This window comes from Chlorocebus sabaeus, chromosome 17 (genome assembly GCF_047675955.1).
Source record: "Chlorocebus sabaeus isolate Y175 chromosome 17, mChlSab1.0.hap1, whole genome shotgun sequence".
Lineage (NCBI taxonomy): Eukaryota > Metazoa > Chordata > Mammalia > Primates > Cercopithecidae > Chlorocebus > Chlorocebus sabaeus.
Genome location: NC_132920.1, coordinates 41,271,381 through 41,286,569, shown reverse-complemented (window position 1 = coordinate 41,286,569; position 15,189 = coordinate 41,271,381). Strand labels below are relative to the sequence as shown.

At 40.8% G+C, this 15,189-nt stretch overlaps 1 protein-coding gene across 24 annotated transcripts in view; it reads right to left on the bottom strand.

The window, feature by feature from the left end:
• The window catches only part of LOC103221530 (adenylate cyclase type 10-like), a 39,962-nt gene extending 26,292 nt beyond the window's left edge, over positions 1–13,670 (bottom strand). For 18 of the 24 annotated variants that reach the window (XR_493041.3, XR_012089153.1, XR_012089152.1 and 15 more), the window contains exons 1-9: positions 12,475–13,670; positions 11,543–11,647; positions 8,538–8,576; positions 7,654–7,797; positions 5,214–5,419; positions 4,864–4,954; positions 4,686–4,774; positions 3,871–4,062; positions 2,775–2,896 (exon numbers count right to left, since the gene is read on the bottom strand). Coding sequence is in view for 17 of the 24 variants with exons in the window: in XM_007972663.3 (XP_007970854.3) it covers positions 2,775–2,896; positions 3,871–4,062; positions 4,686–4,774; positions 4,864–4,954; positions 5,214–5,419; positions 7,654–7,797; positions 8,538–8,576; positions 11,543–11,647; positions 12,475–13,012 (1,526 nt within the window). In the remaining 7 variants the exon portion in view is untranslated. Of the gene's footprint in view, positions 1–2,774; positions 2,897–3,870; positions 4,063–4,685; positions 4,775–4,863; positions 4,955–5,213; positions 5,420–7,653; positions 7,798–8,537; positions 8,577–9,437; positions 9,602–11,542 lie in introns of all 24 variants that reach the window. The other 6 variants (XM_007972680.3, XM_007972667.3, XM_038006053.2 and 3 more) reach the window with 6 other exon arrangements.
• Between the last annotated feature and the right edge of the window lie 1,519 nt (positions 13,671–15,189).

The window sequence follows — 15,189 nt, the reverse complement described above, 5'->3', positions numbered from 1 at the left end:
TAAGGGATTAATAACATTCTAACAAACACACTTTGGGAGATACTGAATTAGTAATTATCTTCAAGGAAAAAAATCACTGACCTTGAAACTTAGCTTTGAGGCTTTGACATCTGTTTGACTTAGCAGCATAACCTTTCTGGATCTTAGTTTCTTTAAAGAGGTCAAATTTGAAGAACTCTAATACCCTGTCTAGTTCTTAACATCTATTATATTCTAAACTAAATAAGATGGAAATGACCAAGTTACAGCCTAAGAGTGACAGAAGACATTCTTAAGGGCATTGTAAGACAGTCTCTAAAGGCCAAAGAAATGACTCTTTTAAGAGTAAGGGCCAAGGGTGGGACCCTTGAAGGCCACAGGGCAATACAAACATCAAGAACAGAACAGACCAGCACTGGAGGGGATGGCCCATGTGATGGTTAATACTGAGTGTCAATTTGATTGAAGGATTGAAAGTATTAATCCTGCATGTTTCTGTGAGGGTGTCGCCAAAAGAGATTAACATTTGAGTCAGTGGGCTGGGGAAGGCAGATCCACCTTTAATCTGGTGGGCACAATCTAATCAGCTGCCAACGAATATAAAGCAGGCAGAAAAATGTGAAATGAGGGAGACAGGCCTAGCCTTCCAGCCTACATCTTTCTCCCATGCTGGATGCTTCCTGCCCTCAAACATCGACCTCCAAGTTCTTCAGTTTTGGCATTCGGACTGGCTCTCCTTGCTCCTCAGCTTACAGACAGCCTATTGTGGGGCTTTGTGGTTGTGTAAGTTAATACTTAATAAACTCCCCTTTTTTTATATATATATATGTTCTATATAATATATAACATAATTGGCCGGGCGCGGTGGCTCAAGCCTGTAATCCCAGCACTTTGGGAGGCCGAGACGGGCGGATCACGAGGTCAGGAGATCAAGACCATCCTGGCTAACATGGTGAAACCCCGTCTCTACTAAAAAATACAAAAAACTAGCCGGGCGAAGTGGCGGGCGCCTGTAGTCCCAGCTACACGGGAGGCTGAGGCAGGAGAATGGCGTGAACCCAGGAGGCGGAGCTTGCAGTGAGCCGAGATCTGGCCACTGCACTCCAGCCTGGGCGACAGAGTGAGACTCCATCTCAAAAAAAAAAAAAAAATATATATATATATATATATAAAAAAAACATAATTATATGTAACTATATATATATATATATATATATTAGTTCTGTCCCTCTAAGAGAACCCTGACTAATACTGCCCAGCATATCCACACTAGAGACAAGACTGGGAGGTAGGATGTAGGAGTATCTGCAGATCCCACCAAACCTGAAAGAAGTGTTAACAGTGTTAACATGTATTTGCCTTGGGCAAAGAGTCTGAGTATCTAGAGTATCTATTAAGCAACTGTAGCATCTTTCTTATTTCTAAAATAAGGCTTGGATCAGATAATCTCTAAATTCCTTTCCAATATTAACATTCTATGAGTGTGTATCTATAATTATATCACATTAATAGCATATTTGATTCTTTTGGGGAGCATTTGCATTTTGTAAGAGGCAGCTGGGGGATAAGTAATGAAACAACACAGGATTTGAAGACTGAAGATCTGGGTTTCATTAAAAGCTCTGCTATACGCTAGTAACTTCTCTTCTGTGACCTTAATTTCCTTAATGTATAAAAGAGGGGCTGGGCATGGTGGCTCACACCTATAGTCCCAGCACTTTGGGAGGCTGAGGTGGGAGATCACTCACGCTCAGGAGTTCGAAACCAGCCTGGGCAACATAGCAAGACCTTGTCTCTACTTAAAAAAAAAAAAAAAAAAAAAAAAAAAGCCCAGTGTGGGGTGTGTGCCTGTAGTCTGAGCTACTTGGAAGGATGAGGTTGAGGATGCAGTGAGCCGTGATTGTGCCACGGAACTTTAGCCTGGGAAACAGAGCGAGACTCTGTCTCTAAAAAACAGCAAAAAATAAAGAGGGATACAAATTTTCACATTGGTAGCATATACTGAAGTATTCTATAAATGTTAAAGCACTATTTACATGTTTGATACAATTTTTATCCATTTTGAATTAAGTTATGGCAAGCAAATCAATCTGATTCAATGTTAACACTGGAAGTAACTATTTTTAAAATTCATTCATGTACACACTTTCTCCATAGCTTTCTATTTTAAAAAGTCAATCGAAAACTTCCAACCAACTTTATCATAATGCAACTAGTGGGAAAATAGATTTTTCTATACCTTCATCTGGGTTAGGTTTTGTGAAAGGTGGTTCGGTGAGGGGTGGATGTGGAAGAGGGAGATCAGTTCAGTTTAAGGGCCAGAAAAGGCAATAAGATCTGTGAAAGACCCAGAATGAAAGCCAAGAGAGCGTTAACCAGCTATGGTTCCTTTCTATCTAGGTAATTTCTCCACAACTTCTCTTGCACTCTCTCTTGTAGACAGGCAGCCTTTATTCTGTATCCTCTCCACAGGGATGTTATTTGCATCATATTAATTTACACATTTGCTTGTTCCTTTGCAGTGTTCTCGAATCTTGGTATATTTGTTCTGTTTCTCTCCTTTTCCTGACCCGCTGAATGGGAATATATCTTTATTTCCCCTGGGTATTCAGTACAGAGATCTGTATCTGGTGATTTCTTAATAGATCCTGTTTGCTCACTTTCCTTAGCATGTTCCCTTCACATTAGGCAAATTCTGGACTACCTGAATCCCTGCCACTTGTTACTGCCTCCTACCCTGCCTGAGGAGCCCCTGGGGCCTGAGAAGCTCCTCTCTGCCCCACCTTCCTCCTTACTTGGTCTTAGCAGGATTCTCCCAGCAGAAGCTAAAGATGCTGAAGGAGCTCTCCAGGGCATGTGCACACTCGTCTGGCTTCTTATCACCAGGAAGGCCGAAAACACAGAGGAACATGCAGCCCTGGGATACATGACAAACAAAGAAATGAGATACTTACCTGGGAAAGGAATATGGCTTGCCTAAACTAAACCAGCTCCCCCGAATGAACCCAGACCCTATCCTTGAACACTCTCCTGTTGGAAATATAGGATTCTACATGATTCATAAAATGGAAACTCTGGGCCACAGCAACATAGACTTTTTTTTTTTCTTTTTGAGATGGAGTCTTGCTCTGTAGCCCAGGTTGGAGTGTAGTGGTGCGATCTCGGCTCACTGCAAGCTCCGCCTCCTGGGTTCACGCCATTCTCCTGCCTTAGTCTCCCAAGTAGCTGGGACTACAGGCACCCGCCACCATGCCTGGCTAATTTTTTTGTATTTTTAGTAGAGACGGGGTTTCACCGTGTTAGCCAGGATGGTCTTGATCTCCTGACCTCGTGATTTGCCTGCCTTGGCCTCCCAAAGTGCTGGGATTACAGGCGTGAGCCACCGCACCTGGCCAGCAATGTAGACATTTTTAAAAATCTTGATTTCACTATTCAAAGAGCTGAAATTTAAAACACAAGAAAAACTGCTATCAAGAACTTTTCAAAAATTTAATTTCTAGTATATACCTTGAGCTAAGTCTATCTGCCCACATTTTCATCACTTATAACATCAAGTATTAAGATTCTGCTTTTTTTCAAGATCCTTAATTATCTGAGAAAGACCTGATTACATTTACTTTACTAATAGAACCAGAAAAACATTCTTTATGCTTCACAAGGATTCTTCAACAAGAATTCAATAAAAAATGACATGGAGAGTAACCCTCAGTAACCCTGAAAATTAAACTAACAAGAACATCCCATTTCTTAATTAGTATTAGTTGAAGTTTTAATGTAATATAGCTTGTTACAAAATAGTAGCAGGGAATTTGACTTACACTTGTGTTATGTGGGAGGACATCACTCCTCACTCACCTTTAATGCTGATTGGTCAAGTTCCCTTGTACTTACTTTCTCAAACATAAAGATCCGACTCAGCTGGCCACCCCCTTTCTCAATGACTGTGGAGATGTATAAGGCAGACTCCTGGATAAGATGACACAAATGCAACATCCACGCTGTCTTGTGGAACTCCAGGCTGACCAAAACCAGAGTCACCGTACGGAATTCAGATACATACTCTACAGGCTGGCCTTCATCAATCTGTAAAGACACATTGAATTACCTACCTGTATTTTCAACTATCAGCATCATGTTCAGGCATTTTAATTATGTATTTCATGGTATATATGAGAAAATAACTTAAGGGTCTCAGCAAAAACTTAAAAGAAATTTTAGTATAGAAGATATACAACCCAATGCACTTGGAATTAAAACTGACTAGGCAGAATTCACTGATGAAATCTGTCAAGATTTACTCTCTAAGAGTTAATTTGACACATCCATTAGTCATTACACTCTTACTAAGGAATTCACATATATTCATATATATATACAATCAGTCAACTTATATTTACCAAACATACACTCTATACCCTTCTTACAGTGTACTAAATTGTTGAAGAACAAACTAAAAAACAAATATGGTTTCTACTTTCTAGGATTGAAAAATCTAGCTAAAGGTTTAAGACATGTTCATCACCGTACTATGTTGGCACAGATGGGTAAATCTGCTGGAATTACAATGGGGTGCTGGAGATTAACTGGATAATACAAAAAAGTTGTCACTTACAATTGTACACCTGTTTATATGCACGCGTGCACACACACACACACACACACACACACACACAGACTATACGAGGATTCAAGAACTAGGAAATAACCTTCTTCAAAAGGTTTTTCATTATGTGTTTCCGCAGCTTTTGGTCAAGATCAGAGTGTGGATCCAATTCCAGTGCAGTTCTTAGAGTCTCTGAGAAAAGTAAAATAAAAGGTCCCTGGCCATGTGGAAAATTAATGTTTAAAATTTGGGGCTTAGGTAGAAAGGACAAAGTAACTTACCAGCACTTGTACGGTAATGTGGTAGATAATCGAGGCACTTGTCAAAATGCTCATCAAAATCAAATGGGTCAATGATCCGCATATCTCTTAACTACAGAAAGGAAACTGCTTAATTCTGTGCCCCCACACAAGAAAGGCTGAGGATTCTATCACCCTTGTTTGCCTTTTATCTCCTCAGCCTCACTGTTCCACCTCATCCATCTTTATAGGAGAATATTCCCAGCCTCCCTCCTAAATTGAGTTCCAATGGCCGTTGGTTTGGCCAGGCAATATGTGAACACTATCAGAGCATTGCCCTGTGTAATAGGAAGGCCTTTTCAGGATGTGAATAGATGAAGCTAGCCTCCTACCTTCACAGCTTCATCCTCCCTCATGATTTCCACTTCAAACATACACTGCTCGCAGAGCATCCAGCAGTTCCAGGATAGGACAATCTCATTTGCCTGAGCCAAACGCTGAGCTAACCGGACATCATCTACATCCCGCCCAATCACCAAGAGGTATTGCTGCCGCTCATCTCCAACAATAACCTGGGAAATCCGACCCGCAGACAGACCTATCCAGAAAAAATGAGATAAATGGAGAATAGTCAAACTCAATTGGGAAACTATGCAACAGGAGGGGTCTGGAATCCCCACATGGCTCTATGCATCATGCCAATCTTGTTACTGCCCTCAGCTGCAGAAGTCTTAGGTGAGCTAACCTTTAAAAATAATACCTTACGGGACAAAAAACCAAACACCGCATGTTCTCACTCACAGGTGGGAATTGAACAATGAGAACACTTGGACACAAGAAGGGGAACATTACACACTGGAGCCTGTTGTGGGGTGGGGGGAGGGGGAGGGATAGCATTATGAGATATACCTAATGTAAATGACGAGTTAATGGGTGCAGCACACAAACTTGGCACATGTACACATATGTAACAAATCTGCATGTTGTGCACATGTGTCCTAGAACTTAAAGTATATATATATATATTTTTAAAAAAGAATGGAAAAACAAAAAACAAACAAAAAAATAACAATACCTTACGACCAGGTGCGGTGGCTCTTGCCTGTAATCCCAGCACTTGGGGAGGCCGAGGCAGGCAGATGACCTGAGGTTGGGAGTTCGAGACTAGCCTGACCAACATGGTGAAACCCTGTCTCTACCAAAAATACAAAAAAAAAATTAGCCAGGCATGGTGGTGCGTGCCTATAATCCCAGTTACTCAGGAGGCTGAGGCAGAAGAATCGCTTGAACCCTGGAGGCAGAGGTTGCAGTGAGCTGAGATCGCGCCACTGCGTGCCAGTCTAGGTGACAGAGCGAGACTCCATCTCAAAAAAAAAAAAAAAAAAAAATTCTTCCCCCAGATTTCCTTCTCTTATATAATACACCTGGAGATGGACATTTTGTCTGTCTGGAGATGGTGAAGGAGAGTAGTGGAAGAAGAATGTACAAAGGGGCACAAGGAGACTTTTTCAGTGATAAGTATGTTCACTATCTTTATTGTGGTGATGGTTTCAAAAGTGTATAAATATGCCAATGTATAGTATCAATTATCCTTAATAAGAAAAAAACCAAAAGAAACGAAAGATGGCAGGACAAAAGAGATGCCATATAAAACAGAATATAATTCTTTACCACTGCTCCTCAAAACATAAAAGAACAGCTGGAGCCAACTTTTGCCCTTAAAGAGGTTTCTGAACCCTTGTGAAGGAGCTTTGTGTATGGAACTTCCCCTCCAATCCTGACTCTGCCGTTGGTGAAACTTTGGCCTCTGTATATAGCTTTTTTTTATTATATTGTGTTATATTTTTGATTCTGTCAAGCACTAACATAGTTCAAAAATAAACTATAAAGAATATATATTTTAAATTCTTGCTTTACCTACATGCCCATCTTTACTATTTTCCTGATATTAGTAATTCTATTAGTTTCTTGTATATTTTTCCAGTGTTTCTATTTTCCTCCTTACACAGATGGTAGCATACTAAACACGCTGTTTTGTATCTTACTTTTTTTCACTTAACTATATCTTGGAGATACTGCCATGTCAAGACATCTTATTTTTTTTAAAGTTGCAGATAATCTTATTGAGTATACATATTATTTACTTAACCAGTCTCCTATAAATAAGTTGTTTTCAATGTTTTAAAATTGCAAACCATATTACAATCAATAACCTTGCACGCGCAACATTTCACATGTGTGTAGGCATACCTATAGGATAAATGTCCAGAAGGATTGTGAGGTTAAGGTATAAATGTACTTGTAAGAGTAAATAGTATAGATGGTATGTAAGTGAAAACAAGACTTTTTAATATATATTTTTATATGGTTTAGTTTTTCTTGACATAAAAAGTACAATAAAGACAATAAAAATAAATATAATAAAGATTGCCAAGTTACCCTTATACCATTGTTCACTCACAGTAAGAAAAAGCTCATTCCTCAGACTCACCAGAGTACATTGTCCAGCATCTGAAGTTTTGCCTATCTATAGGTAAGACAGGTAGTCAGTGTACTTCCAATTGGCATTTTTCTTATTATGAATGTTGATCATCTTTTGACGTGTTAAAAGACATGCGTTTCCTTGTCTATATACAATTTACTCATGTCCTTTGTCCATTTTTCTCTTAAGAGTATTATTCTTGATTTCTAAGTGCTCTTTCCCTAGTAGAGCAATTCACCCTTTGTCTATATGAACTGCAAATATTTTTTTTCCCAGTTTATCATTTATCTTGAGGTTTTTATAGTGGGTTCCCCCTCGCCCAGTTGGATCACTCTTTTAGGAGGTACTACCTATCTTTAACTGCAGGTCCTGGCCTTCTCTGGTGTGATAGATCCCAAATTTCTCCTGTATCTCCAGACTGCATTTTGCCACCAAGGTAATGATGTCACTCAGTTGATTTTGTTCTACTCTCCAGAGTGCCAGGAGCATGTTCCCTGCAGAGACACAGGATAGGCTGACGGGGACCAAATATCTAGTCTCACTTGGTCCAGGGCAAAGTCCCAGTAACGTAGAAGATCAACTTGACCCAGTGTGGATATTATGTAAGTTATCAGGCAAGGTTTCTTGGTTATATACATTATGCTAGGTTAAAATACTGCTTCAGATCCTCAAAATCATCCAGTACATAAAAACATAACTAGGTAGAAGTTTAAATGATCCTAAGGATATTTTTGGTAATCTTCCTTCCACCAGTATACTAACAGGGGAGGAGAGGTACTAGCAAAAGGTTCATAAAAAGTGGGTTCAAGTTCATATCTAATTTGATGGCTGGTTTTATTATGTTTAAATAAGAAGACAGGCCAACTCCAGGGCATACAGCTGTTAGTGATCTTGAGTTATCCAGATAGGACATGCTTGACTCCTCCCCATCTCATGCTTAGCTTCTGCTATTAATGACCAAGTTTCTCATTAGTTTTCTCAAGAATGCTTTATTGGCACTTATTTTGCTGTCCTTCAATCTAAACAAAAATGCAAAGCATGTGAGAGTTTAATTTGGGCAAAGCTTTTCCATTAGACTGGGGGATCCTTTGAAGCACAGACTATGTCTTCCTCATCTTGGTATCCAGTACCTTTTAATCAAACAATGCTGAATAAACCAATATGCTGAATTCCACCTAAATATAGTCCTCCTCACTCACAATCTTTTAAGTATTTAGAAAAACTGAAAAAATACCTGTGATATTTAGGATATCCCCTCCAAAACAGAGAACATCTGAAATCAGGTAAGAAAGAGAGAGGAAAATGAGTCAAAATCAGATATAAATCAGATCAGGGCAGAATCATATATGGTCAAAAGAATGGCCTACTGAGTTTATCCTCATGTCATTCTTGTCCATTTGCTCACTCCAAGACTCAGGTTCCTTCTTCCTTCTTGTCATTTTCTCCCCAAATCTATCTGCACCTACATACATCTTTTCTAAAATGGAAGTATTCCTGCTCTCTTCAAAGCCACCCCATTTGTGATAGGAATCTTACCCCTTTTACCTTCTCGAGAACTTCACACTGTTCCTAATCTCTCTACTGAAACATTCTCATCAATAGCAAAAAACAAAACCAAAACACACAAAAATAACCCACATATTCTTGGCTCTACCTTCTCTTCTGCCTATTAGCTCCATTTTTTTTTCCTGCTATATTCACAACAAACAATACCCCCAAATCTCAAAAAGTTGGCTACATATATTTTCCTCATAAATGTTTTCTCTGCTATTCTTTTTCTCAGCTTACTCCAATCTGACTTCCATCTCCACTACTTCAAATTATCAAGGTCATCAACAGCATTAATCTTGCTAAATTCAATACTTCTCTGACCTCACTGTACTTGACAGCTGTCATGTTCAACCCAGCTAGCTGCAGCTTTCTTCTAGAGACGCTACCTCTCCTTTGGCTTCAGGAACACCACAATATCCTACCTCACTGGCTGTTTGTAGTCTCTTTTTCAGGTTCTTTCTCCCTTATCATAATCCTTCCCTGGAGCTCCTCAAGCCTCAGCCAAAGGTTCTTTCTCTTTATTTACGCTCTTCCAACATGAACTCAATTGGTTCTTAAGTCCCACTTTATGCCATCAACTCACATTTTCATTCCTAACAGGGAACTCTTCTCTGAGCTCCAGGCTCAATCATAGCTGGATTCTCCAATTGAATGGAGTCACTCTCCACTTGAAAGACTTACTGGCATCTCAAACTCAACATATTCAAAACAGAACTCTTCATTTTCTTTCTCAATGTTCAGTCTTTCCTGTCTTGGTAAATGACATGATCAATTCATTTATGAAAGCCAAAAAACTGAGTCCTTTTTCTCACCACTTCCCACTGAAATTTAATGTATTAGCAACTCCTATCTGTTGAACCTGCAAAATATATTTCAGGTTAATCTACCCCACGCAGCTCCCCTGCCATACCTCTACACCAACAATCTTCAGTCTTGACTGCACATTGGAATTGCCTATGAAACTTTAAAAGATCTTATTCCTGGGCCAACCTCAAGAAATTCTGATTTAAATGGCCTGGGGTGAAGCTTAGGCATTAAGATTTTTAGTTAGACAAGGTGGTACGGTACCTGTAGTCCCAGCTATTTGAGAGGTTGAGGCAGAAGAACCTTTTAAGCTCTAGAGTTCAAGACAAACTTGGCAACATACTGAGACCCCAGTCTCTTCCAAAACAAAAAAAACAAAATATAGAAAAAAGAATAAAACAATCAAAAAGCTCCTCAGGCAACCACAGCTGAGGTTGAGAACCACTGCTCTAGACAAAATCTCCATCATCTTTCCAGGACAATTGTCCCTTCCAGCTTCTATTCTTAAATTCACTCTCCACCAGCATTCAATCTCCACACAGTAGCCAAAATCAGTTTTAAAGTGTTAATCAGATCATATTACTCCCCTGCTAGACCTTTCCAGTTTTCCTTTATACAGAAATATATAATTCCAACTCTTTACTATGGACTACAGAACTTGGTGATCTCATAGCTATCAACCCTCAACCTTGCCTCAAACCACTCTTCACCCCGCAAGCTACGTTTTGGCCTGCACTGGCCTTCTATTAGCTTCTGGAGTGTGCCGAGCTTTCTCCTGTCTCAGGACCTCTGCACTTGGTATTCTGTCGGAAATGCTTTACCCCTATTTCTTCACAAGCTGTTCCCCTCATCCTTCATGTGTCAGCTTAAATAATACCTCCTCAGAGGAGCCTTCTATGACCACCCTGTCTCATACACTCCCCTATCCTTATTTTTTTTATATCACTATACTATGTTTATTTCCTTAATAGAATGTAGAAGCTACAATTATTGTTTACTTATTGTCTGTCCCACTAAAATGGAAACTAAATGAAGGTACTCTGTCTTACTTTGCCCTGTATTTCTAGTACCCAGCAGTTGCTGGTATTAGAGTACATACACGATACAGAATTTGTATCTTCCCCTTCATCCAAACCTATGAGAAAAGCAAACACCCTTCCATATGTATTCCTTAAGGATAAGAGGTAAGTCAAATAATCAAATTCTTAATGGAGATGCCACAAAGTAATTATTCTGGTGAATCTCAGAATGATGGATAGAAACATATAGCGAGCTGTCAGTAAAGGATGAGAATGTTACCTAAGTACTAAAAGGTATAAGGTCAGAGTAATTTCTGTTGGGTAGGCCTAACCAAAAAGTCCAAGAGTGGGTTCTTGCCCCGCCTGCACCTATTACAGTCCATCTCACAGAGTAGGTACTCAAAACATGGGTACTGCACAAATGAGTTTTTTTCCAGATACTGGAAATTTGGCAAATATCTAAAAGCTTAATACATGGCAGAAAATAAGAAAACACCTATTCCTTCCTCACAGGATCAAAATATAATAATAGAATAAAAAGATGTTTTATAAACTTGGTCTAAATACACACTTGAGATACATTATTGTTAGAACACTTTATTCTGAAATAAAATACAAATGTGCAAAGTAAATTAGCTCCTCCTGCCCCACCTTTGAACAATGAGTCAATAGAATGTAAGACTGGGTAGAATGGCAGATAACAGGCAAAGGTCTAGCTTTTCAGTGGCAACTTGAAGAAACCAAAGATGAATGATGCTAAAGGAATGACCCTTTAGTACCTGTTTTAAAGTACTTCTGGCCACCTTCTTTTATAAACCCTCAGGAGCCCAGCACCACACCTTGTTACCCTACAATGATCACTCACGCTCCACGATGTCACTAATGTAGTAACTGAAGATGTGGGCCAGTTTGTCCATGTCACGTTCCGACTTGCAGGTCAGGCTGAACCTGTCCATTAATGCTGTAAACCCTGACCAACAAAGCAGAAATTACCATGTTAACTCCAAATCCTAACTCTTGGCCCCTTTCTCCCCACACATCAGCCTGGTGTAAAGGAAACAGATCTCTTCAAGCTGAGTAATTCCTTTATCCATTAACATGATGTAACTTAGAAACTACTAAGGGCCAGGTTGGTTGCCGCTGCCACTGGGAATCCAGAGGACCACCCTCTCTGCTTCCAGGAGCTGGAGATGGTGCCCTTTTCATCTGGAGCCAGCTCTTTCCCCCACCCTCTTAGGCAGCTGCCTGGCTATAGGAAACAACAGGATCCCTCCTCATGTCTGGCCAGAGAATCACTCACACGGTGAGGACAGGCACCTGGTATTACCCATCTTCATATCCCTGACACAGAATAAATATCTGTTAAATGAACAACTCTAGGAGTGGCTGCTAGATAGCTACAGCCAGAACAATGGCAAGCACATACTTAACGACGCCAAGAATGAATTAATTGAAAGAATAAAATAACTGAAACAGAACGCTTAATAGAAATTGCTCGGGGTTGGGAGACACGGGTTCAAAGCCCGCTGCGTGGTCCTGTAAAAATCGTTTCCTCTGAGTTTCAATTTCATCATCTTTGAGGTGAGCTCAAGGGCTGAGCTGGTTCATCCCAAAAGATGTCTTCCCACGCTAAAATGAAGACCCTCAAAGTTTCCTGCGGAAGCCGCGGGACGAAGTTAAACTGTGCCTTAGCTCGCGGGAGGCTAGGTCTGTAACCGTCGCGGCCTCCAGGCGCTTAGACCCAACGGCCGCCTCTCCCGCAGGCCAGGAGGCTGAAGTGCCGGCCATCGCCCTCACCCGTCACATGGACGCCTAGGAGGACTCCCTGGGCCGTGGCGAGCTCGGATTCCGATCCCCGGGGCTTCCGAAAGACCAGTAGGTCGGGAAGCAGTGCCGCCAAGCGGGCCTCCACCGGCCACACAGGCAGCTTCGCATCCCGCCTGCCAGTCACCATAGCTGCCCGCCCAGGTACCGGAAACAGGGTCCAGCTGCGTAGCAACCAATCCGCATGGGAGGCTCTGTTGCGGGTCCTGCCGCCGACCAATCCGCGCAGGCTTCCTTGGGGCAACGACAATCGGAAGCGGCTGCAGTCCCCGCCCCACCACCTTCCCACAACCTTCGCGGGCCGAGTTCCGCGGGGAGAAGGGGCTGGAGGTGTTGCAGTCCGCGCTTTCAAAGGAGCAAAGCGGTCTTTTCTACAGGAAACTGGGGAGGTGTAGACGCTCCTGCGGTAAAGCCGTTGATGTGAGATAAATATCGAGAGGTCTTTCCCCCATACCACAGAGTAGAATCTTGGGTCATCTCTGAATTTGTTAAGGACAGGTTCTACTGGCATAAATCTAAGCCAAACTCAAGCACAGTTTGACTAAATCTATCGAATACTGTCAGTCCTTTTCCTTCATTGTTGTGGTGAGTTTCTCCTCTTATCTGCCAGGGCAGGTCTCCTGCTCTCATCACGAATGCTGTTTGTCTCTCGTGTGTGACAATGGCATATCGGAGGTTTCTAGTCTTTGTTGCTTAGATTACCAGTGACCGTAAGGTAAAACAGTAACAAGGTGAGCATGCTGTGGATTTTTAACCATCAGAAAAGTACTTTTGTTTTGGTCTTCTGCCAAAACAAAATCTAACAAAATGTAAAAAGTACATCTTCACTACCTGTAATTCTACAATACTTAATCAAGGCTGTTTTTGTGATAAGGGCTAATTTTCGTCACATTTTGATAAACACTTTCAGTAGTAGCATCAAATGTATGATCAGCCTGCAATTGACAGAAAATATCTCCTCAACAGGGTGGAAGGGCCAAAAGGGAAGAAATTAAGGGGAGATAAAGCTAAGAGGCCCAGACATTACAAGTTAGATACTGTTTACAGAGACACCGTCCATGCAGACATATCTTGTCGGCAGAGGTCACAATTTCAACATTGGAAACACAACCTAGAACCCAGGAGTTGCAGATTCCCCAAAAGTCACATTACTTTTTGGTAATTTTTATAAATTTATTTTAAAAAATAACAATTGCAATGGCATTAATGATCAATCACCTGTACACCCCATACTGCTGGGGGAAAAACCTTCAATATAGTTGAGTCCCAAAGAAAAATCAAGACATTATTACCAGGCACCCTATAGCCACAAAATGCTCTGTTGGTCCAGTGGCATTGACACTGACATGTTCAATGTACCAGTGCAGTTAAAATATATACACTTTAAATTATCCTGCCAAAAAAAAAGCACTCAAGTTGCATAACTAGGCATTAAACCAATTATTCATTCATCCATTCACTCTTTCTCCATCTGTGAAGTCATCACTACAGTCACAAATAAAAATGAATAAAAGAACTAGAATCAAAGAAAAAATCCAAATGTCAATACCCTGCCCCCACTTTGTGGGCTACTATGGTGTGCTAAAGTGACCACAAGAAAAGGGTCATGAGCTATTTGAAATGCAATGACAAAATGACAACTGAAGCATTTCAAACAAAATTCAAACTCATCCCCCACAAATAAAAAATTCAGCAACAAGGTTGGCATTATTACTATGTACAAACTTACAGACACAAATAAATAGCATCTTCTAACTGTTGGCGGCTTAAGCACTCAGAGTTAGGTCTGAGTAATTTCTTTCTGAACTCTGCATCTTAGACTCCTAAATTAACCAAGGAATATAAATTCCTCATTGTTAGTAATCTATCCTCTGAAAAACTTGGGACTTACTGAATAACATTAATATCCCAAACTCTTGTAGAGAGCCAGAAGTTTCTAGTGAGCTTACCAAAGGATCAGCCCTTTGACATCTGGAAGCCAGGACAGATTACCAGATCCCTGGGACTAGTAAGATTTCACTTCCTGTTTCCTTTGCATAGCTCTGTACCTCTATTTCTATCATTACAATGATCTCTCTTTGTGGTGTTTTTAGAGGGCTTAATTTCTGTCTTAATACAGTTAAGCTGAAGTCAAAGAACCAATTTTTATTCTTGGTATTTGACCCCCAATGTTCCTCAGAATTATTGGGTTTTCCTTGTTTCCAGAGAAGGCAGCCAACTCTTCTGAAATATCATCTTAGTTCTCTCAGGGTTCAACATCTAAAAGAGAAATAGAATTCTGAGGCACAACCCATTCTGGGAACAGTGGCCCAGTTCCTGACCCTGCAGGCATGTTTCTTTCTAGTCTGCAGTTTATTCTCACAGTACGGATGCAATGAGAAAACCTTTCTGCACAAGGCCTATGGAGAAAACATGAAAACTGGCACCAAAGAATCAGCTGCCATGGGAAGAATGAAAATGCTCGCTTTCTAGGGCCAGCATTGTGCTGCGGGAGTGAAGCCAACATCCACCTCAAGCTTTAGTGGGTAACTTGGACTCTGTTCAGGACAGCGTGATGGATCAGTGCTTTCCACAAATTGCCAAGGACCAAATCTCAGGCTTCTTCCTTTCAGTGCTTGTTAAAGGTTCTAGAGTGTGAATTACTCTCTTCATCTTAATGATCCATTCCAGGTATCCATCCACTGGAGA